The sequence below is a fragment of the Plecotus auritus genome (genome assembly GCF_963455305.1).
Source record: "Plecotus auritus genome assembly, chromosome: 6".
Lineage (NCBI taxonomy): Eukaryota > Metazoa > Chordata > Mammalia > Chiroptera > Vespertilionidae > Plecotus > Plecotus auritus.
Window position 1 is genome coordinate 87,217,842 of NC_137773.1, and position 19,887 is coordinate 87,237,728.

General features: G+C 46.8%; 1 protein-coding gene across 2 annotated transcripts in view; it reads left to right on the forward strand.

Annotated features, from left to right (window-relative positions):
- VAV1 (vav guanine nucleotide exchange factor 1) overlaps positions 1–15,301 on the forward strand; it is a gene marked incomplete at its 5' end in the record, with an annotated part of 61,904 nt that extends 46,603 nt beyond the window's left edge. Inside the window, 6 exons of one of the 2 annotated variants that reach the window (XM_080673899.1) lie at positions 73–104; positions 5,188–5,304; positions 7,581–7,668; positions 9,600–9,714; positions 13,412–13,563; positions 14,994–15,301. In XM_080673899.1, coding sequence (XP_080530025.1) covers positions 73–104; positions 5,188–5,304; positions 7,581–7,668; positions 9,600–9,714; positions 13,412–13,563; positions 14,994–15,047 — 558 coding nt within the window. In that variant the 3' untranslated portion in view covers positions 15,048–15,301. The remainder of the gene's footprint in view (positions 1–72; positions 105–5,187; positions 5,305–7,580; positions 7,669–9,599; positions 9,715–13,411; positions 13,564–14,993) is intronic. The other variant, XM_080673900.1, reaches the window with a different exon arrangement.
- Positions 15,302–19,887: the final 4,586 nt, after the last annotated feature.

Here is a 19,887-nt window from a genome sequence, read left to right on the forward strand (position 1 = left end):
AATGAACAAAGTGCCCTGAAGTCTGTTGCCAAACTGGGCTCTTGGCCCTAAGTCTCGGTCTCTTGTCCCTAGGGTCCCCCTCAGGACCTGTCAGTTCATCTCTGGTGAGTAGAACCACCTTCCTTCCTCCCTTCCCTTTTTTTTTTTTTTTTTTTTTTTTTTAAATATATTTTTCTTGATTTCAGAGAGGAAGGGAGAGGGAGAAAGAGATAGAAACATCAATAATGAGAGAGAATCATTGATCGGCTGCCTCCTGCACGCCCCACACTGGGGACTGAGCCTGCAACCTGGGCATGTGCCCTGACCGGGAATCGAACCGTGACCTCCGGGTTCATAGGTCGACGCTCAACCACTGAGCCATGCTAGCTGGGCCACCTTCCTTACTTTCAAGTTGGGGGTCTCTCTGGGGGGTGGGGTGACTAAAGAGGGGCCTCCAAACCAATCAGTTACCCACTCTTTGAACCCTGGGCATTGACGGTTGGGTCCAGCCCAGCATCGGAAGCTGCTGAGGAGAGACCAGACAAAAGAGAGCCCCAAACTTTATAGTCCCCTGGCAGGAAAATGATGGTGACAATGGTAGTGGTGGTCCCCCCCGCTTTTTTTTTTTTTTTTGGAGCACCTACTACGTATAGAACTTTGAGGGGTGAAGGTTTACAGTGTTGCTTTTGGAATCCACTGGCCTGGGTTTAAATCCTAACTCCAACATTTCCCAGCTGTGTGACCTTGGGCTAGTAAGTCAGCTTCTCTGTGCTTCCACTTTCCTCTCTGGAAAATAGATGAATACCAATAGTTACTCATAGGATTGTCATTAGGCTTCATAACTGGCACACAATAAGCACTTTATTATCTGTTGTTTTTAACATTAGCTATTGTCACATTTCATCGATCCTAAGTGTTCATTCACCGCCCCCCTGCCACTCCCCCCCACACATTTTTTTTTATATATATTTTATTGATATTTCACAGAGAGGAAGGGAGAGGGATAGAGAGCTAGAAACATCGATGAGAGAGAGACATCGATCAGCTGCCTCCTGCACACCCCCCACTGGGGATGTGCCCGCAACCAAGGTACATGCCCTTGACCGGAATCGAACCCGGGACCCTTCAGTCCACAGGCTGACGCTCTATCCACTGAGCCAAACCGGTTTTGGCCCCCACACACATTTTAACATCTTTTACAATCAATGGGGTCTCCATCTTTACCTTATTTTATGGGTAGTGATTTTCATTTTGTAATGGTCCATGAAAGAACGGTGCATTTTACAGTCGTTGGCATCTTAGACTTGATGTAACAGCAGTGTTGTTTTATGACCATGTGTCAGCACATTTAATTCTTGTCACAGCCCTTTGAAGTAGGTGCTATTCTTCACTCCCTTTTTGCAGAGGAGGAAACAGAGGCTCAGAGAGGAGAAGTGATCTATCTGTTCAGTGTCACACAGGGAGGAAGTGACAGAGATGGGATTCTACCCAAGTCGGCCTGACTCCAGGGCCGGACTTTCTGCCTCTTGAGAGTCGCAGTAACACAACGGGCATGTAACACCCTTGTGAATTTCATATATGAGGTGCTCCCACTGCATTATTGCCATTTGCCAAAAGTGTTCCTCTGTGGTGGGTGGGCTTCTCACCCTCTTTCTAGAAGAGGAAATTGGGGCTCAGAGCGGAAAAATCCGTTCCTGAGGTCACAGAGCATCTAAGGGGCAAAGCCAGGGTTCCAGCCGCAGTCTCTCCAGGCTGTGCTCGCTCTGCCTCCCCTGCCGGGAAGCGGTCGCCAGGGCCGAAAATGGGGTGAGGGGAGTGAGGCACTCGCTGTGGGTGAAAAATCTAAGGGGGGGTCCCCAAAACTCAGGCATTGAGGGCCTCAACATTTTAATTAACATTTTAAAAAATTAAGATCAAGGCAAAAATATCCTTGATGAGCAAGACATCAAAGTTGTAAATAAAGATAGGGTATGAAAGGGCTGGGAGTAGGAAGAGGTGAATTGTGTTGAATCAGGCAAGTGCAGAATCAGACCGTGTGTTTATTTAAAATGTAGACATTTTGTTCATCATGGTTTTTTTTGCATTCATTTAAAAAATATATGTTTTTATTGATTTGAGAGAGAGAGAGAGAGAAACATCGATGTGAGAGAGAAACATCGATTAGTTGCCTCTTGCACGTACCCCAACTGGGGATAGAACTCACAACCTGGGCATGTGCCCTGACTGGAATCGAACTGGCAGCCTTCTGGTGTACAGGATGACGCTCAACCAACTGAGCCACACCGGCCAGGGCTGCAGTCATTTTTAAAATTTTTATTTATTGATTGATTTTAGAGAGAGAGAAACAGTAATTTGTTGTTCCACTTATTTATGCATTCATTGGTTGCTTATGGTATGTGTCCTGACCAGGGATTGAACTCACAATCTTCGTGTATCAGGATGACACTCTAACCAATGAGATACCTGGTCAGGGCCACATTCATTTTTTAAATTGGGGTGAAATTTACATAACATAAAATTAACCATGTTAAGCCCTAGCCAGTTTGGCTCAGTAGATATAGCATCGACCCAGAGACTGAAGGGTCCCTGGGTCGATTCCAGTTAAAGGCACGTACCTCTGTTGCAGGCTCAATGCCCAGATCTCCAACCCTGGTTGGGACACATGTGGGAAGCAACCCATCAATATGTCTCTCTCACATCAATGTTTCTTTCTCTCTGTCTCTCCCCACCCTTCCACTCTCTCTAAAAGTCAATGGAAAAATACAATTGGATAAGGATTTTTAAAAAAATTGACCATTTTAAGTATAATTTATATTCATGTTTATATTTATATTACGTATTTATAATTATACTAGTAGCCCTGCGCATGAATCTGTGTGCCAGTAGCTCACCAGTAGCTTGCTGCCGCCCTCCTGTAGCTCTCTGCTGCCCGCTTGTAGCTCCCTGCCCCACCCTCCTGCTGATCCATGATCCGGTTGTTATATAGTTGGTCATTACGCTTCACGGCATAACGACCATTTGCATATTACATCTTTATTATATAGGATATCATCTATAATTATATATTATCTAGAATTAACACCTATTTATGTTATGTTTATATTTATAGTATACATTAATACTCATTTATATATCTGTAATTAAACTTGTTACATAGTCACATTTATAGCATACATATATACATATTCACATTTATATATTATCTAGTTATATATTATCTATAATTACCATATTATTTATGTTACATATTCACATTTATAGCATAAATATATTTATATTCACATTTATATATTATTTATAATTGTATATAATCTATAATTAATATACTTATTATATATTTACACTTACAACATAAATATACCTATATTGACAATTACATTCAACTAGAGGCCCAGTGCATGAATTTGTGCACAGGTGGGGTTGGCTGGCCCGCCCCAGTCGGGGCCCATTGGGCCAGGCTGGCAGGGAGGAGGGGCCATGGGAAGTTGGCAGGCCAGCCCTGCCCCCAGTTGAGGGGGGCAATCAGGGGTGGGGCCGGCTATGGGGAGGGGCCGTGGGTGGTTAGTGGGCTGGCCCCGCCCCCTGATCAAACTCCTGGTCCAGGGGACAATTTGCATATTAGCCTTTTATTATATAGGAAGGATGGCACTTTAGTACATTCACAGTGATGTGTGTATATTATTTCTTCATTACCCCCAAAAAAATCCCTGCCCCCATTAGCAGTCACCTCCCTTTGCTCCCCAGCCCCTGGCCACCACTAACCCACTTCCTGTCTCTGGATGTGCCTGCTCTGGACTTTTCACATGAATGGGAATCACACACTGTGTGGCCTTTTGTGTGTGGCTCCTCTAACTGAGCATCATGTGTTCAAGGTTCATCCATGTTGTAACTGGTGTCAGGACTTTGCTCCTTTTTATGGCTGCTTTTGTAGTCTTGAGTTTTAAAAACATTACCTTAAAATACTACTTTTAAAAATTAAATTTATTGAAGTGGCCTTGGTTAATAACATTATCTAAGTTTTAAGTGTATAATTCTTTTAAAATATATATATTTTATTGATTTCGGAGGGAAGGAGAGAGAGAGAAACATCAGTGACAAGAGAGAATCATTGATTGGCTGACTCCTACACACCTCCACACTGAAGATCAAGCCCAAAACCCAGGCATGTGCCCTGACCCGAAATTATACCATGACCTCCTGGTTCATAGGTCAACGCTGAACCACTGAGCCATGCTGGCTGGGCTGCCTTTATGTTTTGTTGATGGTTTCTTTTGCTGTGCAGAAACTTTTTAGTTTGATATAGTCCCATTCATTTATTTTTGCTTTTACTTCCCTTGCCTCTAAGGTCAAGTTCATAAAATTCTCTCTGAGGCCAAGGTCTATTAAGTTTAGTACCCATGTTTTCTTCTTTGTGGTTTTAATGTCTTAGGTCTTATATTTACGTCTTTAATCCATTTTAAGTTAATTTTTATGGACGGTGTCAAATAGCAATCTAGTTTCACGGCTTCCTAATTTTCCCAACACCATTTATTGAAGTGGCTTTTCTTTTCTCTGTTATATGTTTTTGACTCCTTTGTCAAAAATTAGTTGTCCATATACATGTTGGTTTATTTCTGGGCTCTCAATTTTGTTCCACTGGTCTGTGCGTCTGCTTTTCTGCCAGTACACCGTTTTGATTATTGTAGCTGTGTAGTAGACTTTGCAGTCAGGGAGGCTGATACCTCTGGCTGTGTTCTTTTTTTCTCAGGATTTGGGGTCTTTGGTGGTTCTCTACAAATTTGATAATTTTTGTTCTATTTATTTAAAAAATGCCATTGGGGTTTTGATTAGGATTGCATTAACTCAGTATATTGCTTTAAGTAATATGGCCATTTTAACTATATTGGTGCTTCCAATCCATGAACATGGAGTATCTTTCCTTTTCTTTGTGGCTTCTTCAATTTCTTTCAACAATGTGAAGTACTACTTATTATTTATCTTGATGGCTGAATTTTTTGACACCCTTCCCTCCCCTTTAAATTGCCCACTTCTGGACGCTGGCCACTGCCTCCTCCGGACTTCTTTTGGTGTCTAAGGGCGGCTGGACTTGGGCTGTCACCAACTTAAAAAAAGTCACAAGGGTTAGGAGAAGACGTGACCCCCATATGGCCATATGGGGGCGCAGGCATGGGGGCTGTGCAGACCTCTCTCCTTGGTGTGTCTTGGCAGGTACGCTGGCCCCATGGAGCGCGCCGGAGCAGAAAGCATCCTCACCAACCGTTCCGACGGGACCTTCTTGGTGCGGCAGAGGGTGAAGGACGCAGCCGAATTTGCCATCAGCATTAAGTAATACCTCCCTCCCTGACCCACCTCCCCTTGTGACCTGGGTGACTTGGGTGGCTGGGAGGAAGGGAATGTACAGTCACAATCGCCATCTTTCTTTTTTCCTTTCTTCTTTTTTTTTTTTGTAAAAGAACATTTATATGGCAAATTACAGAGGTAGAAAAAGTAATTCCTAGAAGAAATGGGCTTAGGAAACAAGTTATAGAGGTCAAGGACTGCCCTTGGAGCTTGGGAGTGAGGAAGCTGATGGTAACGCACCTAGGGTAGGGAGGGGGTGAGGAAAGAGAAGGCACCGTGTGCTCCTGGGTGGGAGAGCGCCAATAGCCACCTTGTATTCAACCCCTGGGGTCCTGAGTGCGTTTAAACAAATTTATTTCCTTTAAATGACTGACAGCCCACAAGAAAGAGAGATGTTTCCTGGGGAGGTTCCAAAAGGCATTGAGCACCCCCTAGGAAGGGGCAGAGCAAGGAGTCACACACACCCTGTCTCTCACGCTTTGGTTGCTGAGGGCAGCTTCTGGCTCAGGGTGACTCACTTCCTCGGAGGTTTTGTAGTTGTGTCTCGCCATCTTAACCGGGGGCTGCCCCGTGGGGATCTTTTGCTGCCTGGATCTCCAGAGATTTTGCATTTGTTTCTGTGGGACCCACGAGCAGGTTCATTGTCCTTTAGGGTGATTCCTTAGTTTTCTCAGACTACACCGGCAGTTTAAGTTCAGACTCCTGGTGATGGAAACAAGAAAATGGAATGATCGTGGCTAAGACACCCAAGATAGAGTGAGGAGGCTCATAGGGAAGGGGGGCCTCTGCAGGTCCTGTGCCTCCCTTCTCAGAGCTGCTACTAAGTTGCTAAACTGAGCTCAAGGCTGAGCCATAAACATCCTGGAACAACAACTGCAGCCTGGCATTTGGACTGGACCTCCTCCTCGTAGTTTTCACCGCCTCGGTTGCATATTTAAACTGAGCTCTGGTAACTCAGCCAGCAGCTCTTCATTTGCAGGAAAGAAAGAATTTGACAGACCTTGCTTTTGTTTGTTCTCCCCTGGAACACAATTTTGGTTGATACCTGAAAAACCTGTGTCTCCAGGGCTGCAACTTTTTGCTTAAATGAATGCCTTTTGTTCTTTATGTCAGTCTGAACCTCTCCTTGGTTGACACCGCAGACCTTCTTGAGGGCAGGCTGAGGTTATGAATTCGCAAGGGTGGCTTTCTGTTTGCGGCCGAGACAGACGAGATGTTTATCATCGTGGCTGCGCTGATGGGGGGCGGTTTTCTAGCCCCCCTTTTTTTCCTGAAGGCGAAGCTTTTTGACAGTCCAGCCGTACAGGGCATGGGCGGGTCTCAGGCCAACTCTCCACCTGGAGGGACCCGGTAACTCTTCGCGTGTCTCTGTGATCATCGAGACATAAGCTTCCTGGTTCCCAAGGTCAGCGAACTCCTTAGGGTCGCAGTTCATGCTTACTGCTTAGTTGACTGCTTCGTTTTGTCCTCATTTTTGGCATCTGGGCATTTCCCCCTTTTTTTTGAGAACTCAGCACTTTTCTCCTCGGCATTTCTAGGGGTTTTCTGTGTGGGAGGAGGTTTGGTTTTCTAGTTCTCCAAACTGGCCGAAGTGACCATCTCTTCCACATCCTCGCTGCTCTGTGGTCTGCCATGTGGTTTAAGCTAGACACTGTAGGTCTCGTCCTAGCTATTGTAGACCAGCGATTTTCAACCTTCTTCATCTTGTGGCACATAAACTAATTACCCAAGTTCTGTGACACACCAAAACATACATTTTTTTGCCGATCTTACAAAAAAAAAGTATAATTTTGATTTATTCACACTGGGCGGCTGTTGTGTTGTCATTTTTAAATTTAACAATCTAATGGAAAAGAGGTCAGTGCCCCTGACTAAAGAGTCAGGTATTGCCTGTTTTAAAAATTCTTGCGTCACACCGGTTGAAAATCACTGTTCTAGAACATTCCTTTCTTTGCAAGATCTGACTTCTCAACAACCCTGTGAGTCCAGGAAGATGACTCCCGTTATCTTAGGAAGATCTGGAGCCTTAGAGGAAGAAATGGAGGCTTAGAGCAGAAAAGGCCCGAGGGAAGGAACCGGCTGGTGCAGCAGGAGGCAGCTTCAGTCTTGGGCTCCCGTGGTCGCCCCCTCCCTGAAGCAGCCGAGACTGCTTTTTCCATGGTTTGGGGTATAGCCTGGGGCTGAGGCTTGGCTGAGTATGGGCCTGGGTCCCCAGCCTCAGGGCTCAATGACCATCTCGCCCACTCTCTCACTGCCTCCAGGTACAATGTTGAGGTCAAGCACATTAAAATCATGACGGCAGAAGGACTGTACCGGATCACAGAAAAGAAGGCCTTCCGGGGGCTGGCGGTAAGGGCCAATCTTCCCCTAACTCCAGTTTTCCAGGATGAAGGCAGGACCCTTCCTAAAGCTCCATCTTGGGACGACCTCCCTCTTGTCCATTTTCACAGTGGCCCCTCCAAGGGCACTTTGGATCAATTGGCCTTAAATGCAATCCCCTAATGACCAATAATGATGATGGTGATGGTAATCCTATATAATAAAAGGGTAATATGCAAGTCGACCGAATGGTGGAAGGACTGGTTGCTATGACGTGCACTGACCACCAGAGGGCAGATACTCAATGCAGGAGCTGCCCCCTGGCGGTCAGTGCGCTCCCACAAGGGGAGCGCTGCTCAGCCACAAGCTGGGCTGACGGCTGGCGAGCGCAGTGGCCGTGGCGGGAGCACTAAGGATGTCCAACTGCCCCGTACGGGGAGCGGGCCTAAGCCGTCAGTCAAACATCCCCCGAGGGCTCCCGGACCGCGAGAGGGTGTAGGCCAGGCTGAGGAACCCCGCCCCCAAGTGCACGAATGTCATGCACTGGGCCTCTAGTAATAGCAATAAGTAACAGCAGTGAGCATTGACAGAGCGCTTACTGAGTGCCACACAGGTTATAGATAGGACATCAGTGAATCCCCTCAAAACTCACTCTCCCAGTTCCCATTTCACAGATGGGTGAACCTGAGAAGAGCAGGGTCCCTGTTTCTGTCCGACTTGAAGATTTAGCTCTTCCTAATCTGTTTCATGATCATCTGACGGAGCATGTGCCCTGACCAGGAACTGAACCAGAAACCTTTTGGTTCATGGGACTACGCTCAACCAACTGAGCCACTCCAGCCAGGTCAGGAGCCCTTCTTAATAGATATTTTCTTTCTCAGGGTCCACATGGGCATCTTTGGAATCTAGAACTCTAAAATGCAAACATGTCGTTTTACAGAATATCCCTTAGTTGTTTACTTACTATTAGAATCAGCTTGAGCAGTTGTGTAATAAGTACTCCTAAGTGCAATACATCTGGGACTTGAATTCAGATCAGTCATATTTCAGAAGCCAGCTCCTAGATGCTCTATTCCACTGCCTCCCCAGAGGCTGAATTCTGGATCCACGCTCTTCCAGCCATGGGACCCTGGCCAAGGAACGTGGCTTTTCTGTGACTCATTTTCACCATTTATAAAACACATGGTACCACGAACATATTCCCCTCGGGATTGTTAGGAGAGTTTGATGATGTATGGTTGCACTCTGGTCAGCACATATTAGGTGCTTAATTATTATTATTATAACTAGAGGCCCAGTGAACGGAATTCGTGCACTGGGGGGTGGGGGGCCCCTCAGCCCGGCCTGTGCCCTCTCGCAGTCCAGGAGCCCTTGGGGAGCGGGACTAAGCTGTCAGTCGGACATCCTTAGCGCTGCCGTGGAGGTGGGAGAGGCTCCCGCCACTGCCGCTGCACTCACCAGCCCGTGAGCCCAGCTTCTGGCCCAGCAGCGCTCTCCTTGTGGGAACACACTGACCACCAGGGGGCAGCTCCTGCATTGAGCGTCTGCCCCCTGGTGGTCAGTGCGCATCATAACGACCAGTCGTTCTGCCGTTTGGTGGATTTGTATATTAGCCTTTTATTACATAGGATTGATTATAAAAATAAGGCTCCTGGCCGCCCGCATGGGGGTCCGGTTTGATTTTGGTGAGGTGGTCGTTAGATAGGTTGATTATTGTGTAAATGTGTTATGAAGCAAATTGGTTATTAGAGGAACTGGCTTTAGGCAATGTGGTCTCTTCCCCATAAAATGGCCCTGGCTGTGCAGAAATGGAATGAGCTTCCCATCATGGGGATTATTCTAGGGGTCACTTGCCAGGGAGCCCCTGCTTCATGGGAGGAGTTGGACGTGGCTCCTTCCAGGGCTGCCCCCTCAGGCATGGGCCTGCTGGGATAGCATCTGTCCTGCTGCCCCCCTGCCAGGAGCTGGTGGAGTTTTACCAGCAGAACTCCCTAAAGGATTGCTTCAAGTCGCTGGACACCACCCTGCAGTTCCCTTTCAAGGAGCCCGAGAGGAGAGCCATAAGCAAACCGACAGGTAGGACGCATCAGGCTGGGGGCCTGCAGCCCCAGCTCCTTCACATCGTGGAGAGAAAGTTGGGGGATACCATGGACATTCCTTCCGGTGGGCATGGGGAGGTCCTATCTGTGAATCAGCAGGGACCCTTCCTACTCCTGTCCGTCCCTTTGCTCTTGAGTGGTTTGCATAGGTGGGTCGGGTTATGTTTTTTATATTGGGGAAGGTGAGGACACAAGGCACCAGCAGGGTCCTCACCTGTACCTTTTAAGCCTATATTTTTGTAATAATACCAAGGATTTACTAGTATCTACCTTCCCCTTTCCTTTGCATCTCTTAACCACAGGATTTATTGAAATTATCTGGAATGTTGGATATAAGTTTCTATAATTTAAAATAATTATGACATATGTTTATTAATCCTTTCATAACAATTGAATTGAACTTGTAAAAACAGAATCAAGAATTACTTAGACCCTATATTTCTTGTTTCCTATGTTTTTCTTTATTTTTTTTTTTTATGTTTATTGATTTTATTTTTATTTTTTTTTTGCATTTTTTTAAATAAATCTTTATTCAGATTATTACAATTATTTCTCCTTTTTTCCCCCATAGCTCCCCTCCACCCATTTCTCACCCCACCTTCTGCCCTTACCTACCCCCCACTGTCCTCATCCATAGGTGTATGATTTTTGTCCAGTCTCTTTATGAACCCCCCCATACCCCTTTCCCCCTGAGAATTATCAGTCCACTCCCTTTCTATGCCCCTGATTCTATTATATTCACCAGATTATTCTGTTCCTCAGGTTTTTAATTCACTTGATCTTTAGGTTCACTTGTTGATAGATATGTATTTGTTGTTCATAATTTTTATCTTTCCTTTTTTCTTCTTCCTCTTCTTTAAGAATACCTTTCAGCATTTCATATAATACTGGTTTGGTGGTGATGAACTCCTTTAGCTTTTTCTTGTCTGTGAAACTCTTTATCTGCCCTTCAATTCTGAATGATAGCTTTGCTGGGTAGAGTAATCTTGGTTGTAGGTTCTTGCTATTCATCACATTGAAAATTTCTTGCCACTCCCGTCTGGCCTGCATAGTTTCTATTGAAAAGTCAGCTGACAGTCGTATGGGTGCTCCCTTGTAGGTAACTAACTGTTTTTCTCTTGTTGCTTTTAATATTCTCTCTTTGTCTTTTGCTCTTGGCATTTTAATTATGATGTGTCTTGGTGTAGTCCTCTTTGGATTCCTTTTGTTTGGGGTTCTGTGGGCTTCCTGGACTTGTAAGTCTATTTCTTTCAGCAGGTGGGGGAAGTTTTCGGTCATTATTTCTTCAAATAGGTTTTCAGTATCTTGCTCTCTCTCTTCTTCTGGCACCCCCATAATTCTGATGTTGGTACGCTTGAAGTTGTCCCAGAGTCTTCTTACATTATCTTCAACTTTTTGGATTTTTTTTTTTGCTTTTTGCTTTTTCGGTTGAGTGTTTTTTGCTTCTTTGTATTTCAATTCTTTGACTTGATTTTTGTGTTCCTCTTGTCTGTTTTTGGGTCTCTGTATAATATTTTTTATTTCAGTCAGTGTATGTTTAATTTCTAGTTGGTCCTTTTTCATCTCTTCGAGGGTCTCGTTATATTTATCGGCCTTTTCTAGGATATTCTTAAAAAGCCTTATAACCGTGGTTTTGAATTCTATATCCAGTCGTTTGTTTTCCTCCATTTCTTTTGTTTGTGATCTGATTCTTAGACGCCGCATTTTCACTGCTTCCCTGAGTTGGTAGATTTGTGTGCTAGGTTTCCAATTTGGCCCAGTGGGTCTGCCTCCCCAGTTAACCTGAGGTGGACACTCTTGGTGCACACCTTTGTGGACTGTGTGTACAGCCTTGTTGTAATTAAGTCTTTATTGTTGTTGGTATCACTGGGAAGAATTGACCTCCAGGCCAGTTGGCTGTAAGGATCAGCTGTGTCTATGCTGGGAGAAGTCCGGTGCTGGAGACAGCCTTATAGGATTAGACTTGCCAAATTGCAATAGCCTCTGTGCTCAGCTTGGATGGGGTGGGGTCTCAGTCTTGGCTTCCCGTCAGCGTTGCCCTTGCGCGCACGTGTGTGCCTTCAGTCCTCTGCCTTCCCGGCTCCCGATTCTCCGCCCGAGAGTCCAGACTCCCCCCACAAGAGTGTGGGTCCCCAGGGGCTAGCCTGGAACTGGGGTTCACTGCAGTCAGAACTTGGGCTCACTTCAGTCAGAACTGAGGTTCAGTGCCGTCAGGAGCCTCTCACTCCCTTCCGCTAGGGAAAGCCTGTGGCAGCCTCCGCAGCCTTTGTGCGCACTGGCGCGAGCGGACTTTCAGTCCTCCGCCGTCCCCGGCTCCTGAGTCTCCGCCCGAGAGTCCAGACTCCCCCCACAAGAGCGTGGGTCCCCAGGGGCTCGCCTGGAACTGGGGTTCACTGCAGTCAGAACTGGGGCTCACTTCAGTCAGAACTGAGGTTCAGTGCCGTCAGGAGCCTCTCACTCCCTTCCGCTAGGGAAAGCCTGTGGCAGCCTCCGCAGCCTTTGTGCGCACTGGCGCGAGAGGACTTTCAGTCCTCCGCCTTCCCCGGCTCCCGAGTGTCCGCCTGAGAGTCCAGACTCCCCCCCACAAGAGCGTGGGTCCCCAGGGGCTCGCCCGGAACAGGGGTTCAGTGCAGTCAGAACTGGGGTTCAGTGTGGTCGGGGGCTCCCTTCCCCCTTCCGCCAGAGAAAGTCAGCCAGGCTCTCAGCCGCCCTTCCTCTCCGCGCGCACAAAGACCCTTTGCCGTACCTCCAATTCTCTGTGAGCTTTTCTCTATCCTTCTAGTTGTAGAATTTTCACTCAGTCAGCTTTCCTGTGGTTCTGGATGGTGTCCGTTCTGTCTTTTAGTTGTAGTTTTGAAATTGTTGTGCGAGGCAGCAGTTTAGGTGTTTACCTATGCCGCCATCTTGGTTTTTTTCTGTTTTTCTTTATTTTTAAAATTTCTTACTTTGATTCAAATTTTGTTTTCCTGGCGTACATTCTGAAGTATGTTTTTCAGAAAAGTCAAATGGGTTGTGTGGTGTCTGAATTTTTTATGTCCAAAATGTTTTTTAAAGGTATTTAAAAAGTAACTATCATTAAACTATTTTATGTCTGAAAAAGCAAAACAACATAAGAGGACTCTAAGACAAAAATTATTTCTGTTCACTTCACTAAATCGAATAAATGTTTCTATCTGCCTGCACATTACTAATTTGTACTGGCATAGATATGGATGTCCAATCTTATCATATTTGCAGAAATACTACAAATTAATTACAGTATCACTTACATTGTACTATGAAAAGTTCTCTGTGTCTTTTACCCCCCTGCTTATCTTTCTCCCATTTCCTCTTTTCTGACTCTTGGTCCTTCTTAAAATAATTAAGATTTAATAGCTTAAAATGATTTTTTTCCGCATCATTTCTCTGTTTCCTTTACTATAAATATATACAAACCATCTTAAAAATTATTATGGTATTATTTTCTAAATTTGGACGCTGGTTGGGCTGCAGGGATGATTTTGGGAGTACAACTGTGTCCCCTCGGAGCACGGGGCACCCAGCACTGTACAGAGAAGCGTTGAGGACCCTTCATCCTAGTGTTACCCTCTTGAGAGCATTATCCTCCCACTGTGCCTGATGGTGGGCTGGTGTCTGCCCACAGCTTCTTACCACCTCTGCTCTCCCCTACACAGCAGGAAGCACCAAGTATTTTGGCACAGCCAAAGTACGCTACGACTTCTGCGCCAGGGACCGATCAGAGCTGAACCTCAAGGAGGGTGACATTGTCAAGATCCTTAACAAGAAGGGGCAACAAGGCTGGTGGCGAGGGGAGATCTATGGCCGGGTGAGTCAGGGCGGAGCTTGGCATCTCAGGCATCCTGGCTACAGTGAAGCTGTACTGGAATTATGGGCTGGAGCAGCTGGGGAGTGGCTCATGGGAGGCCTTACCTGGTGAAGGGGAGCGAGGGACATAGAGGTTTCATTCATTGATGCAACTTGCATTTAGTACTTATTGAGCACCTACTACGTGCCAGACCTGCTGAGTGCCGGGGAGACGAACATGAGCACAGCACAATCACTGCCCTCATGAAACTCATAGTCTAGTGAAGAGGACAAACCTGTAATCAAGGAGTTACAATGCTGAATGGCCAACATTGTGGCGGGGAATCGCAGGGCAGCGTGAAAGCCCTAAGGGGCGCAGGTCAGGACAGCTTATAGGCGGCCAAGCTGACCCCTGAGGGTTTTCTGTCTTTTGTTCACTGTAGTATCACCAGTGCCTGGAACAGTGCCTGGCACACAGTAGGTGCTCAATAAAATATTGAGTGCATGAAGAGGCAGAGCTGGGATTAACCACTTTTTGTACTTTTTCGCCTGCCTGAATTCAGACTGTCAGGAGGGTACCTCGAGATTTCTCAAAAAAGTTTGTTTCTGCCTGGTGTTTTAATTTTTGTTTTGAATCCCTAACCTCTAGAGTGCTGCCTCACTTGTAATGGTTTCTCAGAAATAATTGTTGAATAAAGACCAAGAATGGGTGAGGAGCTTATGTTCTACTGAGGGGAAGCATGTGAAAAAGTGACCTGGAATATTGCTTAGGTGAAGAGTTTAGTTAAAGACCATGAAGGGTAAGGTTAGTCTGCAGTAGAAGACAGTTAGGGTTTGAGAGAGCCTTTTGGGGTGTTTAGGAAGGTCTAAGCTGTAAAGCATTTATCCATCCATCCTGGCATCCATCCATCATTCCGTCCATGCATGCATGCATCCATCCATCCATCCACACAATCATGCATCGTTTCAACAAATATTCTTTAAGTATATACTGAGTGCCAGGAACTCTTCTAGGCTCTTGGCACTCCGTGGTGAATAAGACACAAGAATCTCTGCCTCATGGAGTTTATATTGTAGTGTTTGTGTGTGGGCGGGGCGGGGCGGGGGGGGGGGTGGAGACAGGTAACAAGTCCATAAATAATAACACAAACAATCACTAGATGGCGGTAAGTGCTGTGGAGAAACTACAGTGGAAAAAAGGGCTGAATGTTGGGGTGAGTGGGGGTTGCAGTTTTAAACAGGAAGTCTTTACTGGTAAGGTAATGTGTGAGTAGAGAACGGGAGGAGGTGGGGGTGGTCGGCTGTGTGTGTGTCTGAGGGGTGTCTTTTCTGGGGAGGAAGGTATGGCAGGTGCCAAGGCGCCGAGGTGGGAGGAAACCTGCCTGCTGTGTCCAGGAACCGCGGGAGGAATGGTGTACAGGCGGTCCTGACCCCTTCCTCGTCTCTTTCCAGATTGGCTGGTTCCCCTCTAACTATGTGGAGGAGGATTATTCTGAATACTGCTAGCTCTGGCACACTGGCAGGAGGACGAGAAGCTGCAGGCTGTGAGCCCAAGACGAGCAGGCTGCGTGGCCAGGGGCTGTGACAGGTCCCAGCGGGCGGAGAATCCGAGACGGACTACGGAGGGCCTGCGTCCAGTTGACAGGGCTTCTGGGGTGATGCCCAACCATGGTTAATTTATAACACACTGATTTCCCCTTGGGAGTCCTCGGGCAGATGGGGCTCAAGGCTACCACTTTGAATAAAATGATGAATGGAGGGACTGGTGTTGTTCAGGGGCCCTGGAAGGGGAAGAAGGGGAAGGGATGTTGGGGCACAGACAGACCCACCCACTGAACCCTGCCTTCCAGCCTTACCACCCTTCTCTGCCATTTAAAATAAGACCTGAAGGCCCTAGCCAGTTTGGCTCAGTGGATAGAGGGTGGGCCTGCGGACCAAAAGGTTCCAGGTTCAATTCCGGTCAAGGGCACATGCCTGGGTTGTGGGCTCGGTCCAACGTGCAAGAGGCAGCCAATCAATGATGTTTCTATCTCTCTCTTCCTCTCCCTTCCTCTCTGAAATAAAAAATATATTAAAAAAAAAAAAGACCTGAAGAAGGAAATGGACCCCAGGTAGCAGGAAAGCATTTGACACTCAGAGACTCTGGATCACAAGGCGTCATGTGCGTTTGCTTTCTCTGTAACGGAACTTGATTGCTAGTTGGAGCCCCTCTGTTGCTGCTGGGCAGTCAGCACTTCGTCCCAGTTGCGTCTGGCTCTCCTTAGTCAGTTCTCCCCAAGGTCATGTTGACATCCCAGGGGCTGTGGCCCTGAGGTGTTGGTCTCCGCTGGGACCTGGTGCCGATCGTCTGTCACCCTGCCACCTGCTGAGAGGTAGTTGCTTCTGCCTCACCTGTGGTTCCTCTGTGGCTTCCACCTCCCTCTCGGGCTGTTTTTCCTTGAAGGTTGGGTGGAATGACTACCCCCGGGGTTGCCCTGGGGTGGTCATTCGCAACCCTTTTCCTTCTCCAAAGCATCCTGGTTGGGAAGATACATTATATGGTCACTGTCTTAGACCGGACTTTTCCAGAGGCAGAGCCTCGACAAAGATTGGGGTGTTTTGTTTCACATACAGATGTCCAATTTTCCAGCACGATTTGTTGAAAAAAACAATGTCTTTCTCTATAGAATCGCCTTTGTACCTTGGTTGAGAATTGATTGGCCATATATGCGTGGGTCTATTTCTGGACTTTCTATTCTGTTTCATCGATCTGTGTCTACTCTTTCACCATTACCACTCTGTCTCGATTACTGTGGCTTTATAGCAGGTCTTGGAATCCGATAATAAAAGCCTGAGATCTCTCGGTTGGAGAATTTGTTGCCATCTGGAGTAGCTGGCAATGAGACACAGTTCAGTTGGTGAGCCCAGCGGGTCCTGGCTCCATGATATTTAATCGTTTGTTCACAAGTCATGTCCGTTTGCATTTTATCAGAGGTAGCAAGAAAAAGCCAGCGGATACTCTCAGTATTCTGCTATATCACTGAGCTCGTTACATGCATTGCTTCTTCTCCGGGTTACTGCAGGTGACAGACTTTCTGCCGGCATGTGACACGGTGTCCCTTCCTTCCCGTCCCCAGCAACGTTTTCCTGAAGACCTCACTGACCTCCTCCTCGGAGCTCCTGGAAGGTCTCAGATGTGTGGTTGGAACTTCGTCTCTTGTGCGGTTGTAGTCATGTGGAGCTGGAGCAGGGGCAGCTGGGTGCTGACCCGGCCTCTCTCTCTCTCTCCCATGGTGCCCAGGGCCCCTCCCTGTGGCTCTGCATAGGCTAGCTGGGGGTTGCTCACAGCATGTTGTTATCAGGGAAGCCAGGCTGCATGTATGGAAGCTGAAGGTGTGTTCCAGCTCACAAGGAAGAAGCTGCACCATCTTCTTTTTTTTTTTTTTTTTTTAATATATTTTATTGATTTTTTACAGAGAGGAAAGGGAGAGGATAGATAGCTAGAAACATCGATGAGAGAGATACATCGATCAGCTGCCTCCTGCACACCCCCCACTGGGGATGTGCCCGCAACCAAGGTACATGCCCTTGACCGGAATCGAACCCGGGACCCTTCAGTCCGCAGGCCGACGCTCTATCCACTGAGCCAAACCGGTTCCGGCTTCTTTTTTTTTTTTTAATTAATCCTCACTCGAGAATATTTTTCCATTGATTTTCAGGGAGAGTGGGAGGGAGGGAGGGAAGCGGGGTGATTATTTAATGCATTTCCTCATTTTGTCCTTGAGACTTCGTCTAAGTCAGTGGGGTGCTGGAGGTAGCTGACAGTGGTTATGAAAGCTGATGGTGAAATTTTCAGGAGTTCTGCATGCTGGTTGTTAAACACAGCAATGATTTTGAATTTTACGTAATCTCATACTTGAATAGGTTGAATTACAAACAGGTAATAAAGGCATCATGCTCATCACTTCCTAATTATTTTATACATTTTGCTGTTATTTATGTCCTTGTGGTTAGCCTGTTGTATCTGCATGGCGGAACTGCTATCCAATGGTGTGGCACTGCAACTCTCCCAGCTCCACGCTCAGCAGCATTAGGTCAGATAGTTCTTTCTTGGCTTTTCCCTCATGACCACAAAGTGGCTGTTGCAGCTCCTCAGGTTATTAACCACATCTGTGTTCCAGGCAGGAGGCAGGGAACAGAGTCTTCCCCAGAAATCTCCAGCCGGTATGAACTCTCACTTCCCTATAGCAATCACTTTTAACTCTCTTCATGGTCTCTTTCCCCTCTGTATTATCCCTATTTTATTAAATAAAATATTTATTTAGGCCCTGGCCGGTTTGGCTCAGTGGATAGAGCGTCAGCCTGTGGACCAAAAGGTCCCAGGTTTGATTCCAGTCAAGGGCCGGTACCTGGGTTGCAGGCTCCTCCCCGGCCCGGGCCCTGGTCAGGACTCGTGCAGGAGGCAACCAATCAATGTGTTTCTCTCACATCAGTGTTTCCCTCTGTCTCCCACTCTCTCTGAAAAAACAATGGAGGATATCCTTGGATGAGGATTAAAAAATAATAATAAATTAGTTATTTCTATTCCCCCGCCCCATTCATATATCTATTGTCTCTCAATGGAAGGTAAAGATTTATCTTTCTCTAGTCCTACCCTCACCTACTCCACATGCTACACACATACAAACTTCCTTATTTCATATTCTAAGTATAGTTTTGGTACTGCTTAATTTTTGAAATATATTTTAACTTTAATATTTTAAAAACACTGAACCAACAGAATTACCTTTATCAGTGATCAAGGTCAATATCAACAGTGATAAATCATGTTGATAGCATGTACCCTGGATGCAATGGGATGAAAATGGCACTTTACATAAAAAAATAAGGATAGTTTGAGGAATTGTCGTAGCCAAGAGGAGCCTAAGGAGACAGGACAATCAAATGTAATGGGGATTTCCCAGAACAGAAGATGACATTGGGTAAAACTAAGGAAATCTAAATAAACTATAGACTCTACTTAATGATCATTTATCAAGATTGGTCTGTTCATTGTAACAAATTTGCCATATTAACGTAAGATGTTAGTGACAGGAGAATCTGGGTATTGGTACATGGGAACTCTCTAAACTATATGATCAATTTTCCTGTAAATCTAGGACTTTTCTAAAAAGTCTATTAAAATATTGAATTACTAGCCAATGTTTATATTATGACTAGAGGCCTGGTGCACGAAATTTGTGCGTGGGGGGGGGGGTGTCCCTCGGCCCAGCCTTCACCCTCTCCAATCTGGGACCCCTCGAGGGATGTCCGACTGCCCTCTCACAATCCAGGACTGCTGGCTCCCAACTGCTCACCTGCCTGCCTTCCTGATTGCCCCTAACCGCTTCTGCCTGAAAGCCTGATCAGCCCCTAACCACTCCCCTGCCAGCCTGATCGATGCCTAACTGCTCCCCTGCTGGCCCTATTGTCCCTAACCGCCCTCCCCTGCCAGCCTGATCACCCCCAACTGCCCTCCCCTGCAGGCCTGGTCTCCTCCAACTACCCTCTGCTGGCCCGGTCACCCCTAGCTGCCCTTCCCTGCAGGCCTGATCACCCACAACTGCCCTCCCCTGCAGGCCTGGTCTCCTCCAACTACCCTCCTCTGCTGGCCCGGTCACCCCTAGCTGCCCTTCCCTGCAGGCCTGATCACCCACAACTGCCCTTCCCTGCAGGCCTGGTCCCCCCCTACTGCCCTCCTCTGCTGGCCTGGTCACCCCCAACTGCCCTCCTCTGCTGGCCTGGTCACCCCCAACTGCCCTCCTCTGCTGGCCTGGTCACCCCTAACTGTCGTCCCCTGCTGGTCTGATCACCCACAACTGCCCTCCCCTGCAGACCATCTTGTGGCGGCCATCTTGTGTCCAAATGGGGGCAGCCATCTTTGACCACATGGGGGCGGCCATTTTTGTGTTGGAGTGATGGTCAATTTGCATATTACTCTTTTATTAGATAGGATGATTATTTATATTGTTCACAAAGTGGACCTTGTGTACTAAGACTACAACATTTTTAAAAATATGTTTTTATTGATTTCAAAGAGGAAGGGAGAGAGAGAAACAACAATGATGAAAGAGAATCATTGATCAGCTGCCTCCTGCACACCCCTTACTGGGGAATCGAGCCTGCAACCTGGGCAGGTGCCCTGACCAGGAATCGAACTGTGACCTCCTGGTTCATAGGTCGATGCTCAACCACTGAGCCATGCTGGCCAGGCAAGCCGACAACATTTTTTTTCTCCAGAGTTAGCAGTTGCCTGTGTTCTGTTCACATAAATCTCTCAAACACTTGTAATAATTCATCAGCTGAATTTATTTTTCAGCTCCAAGCA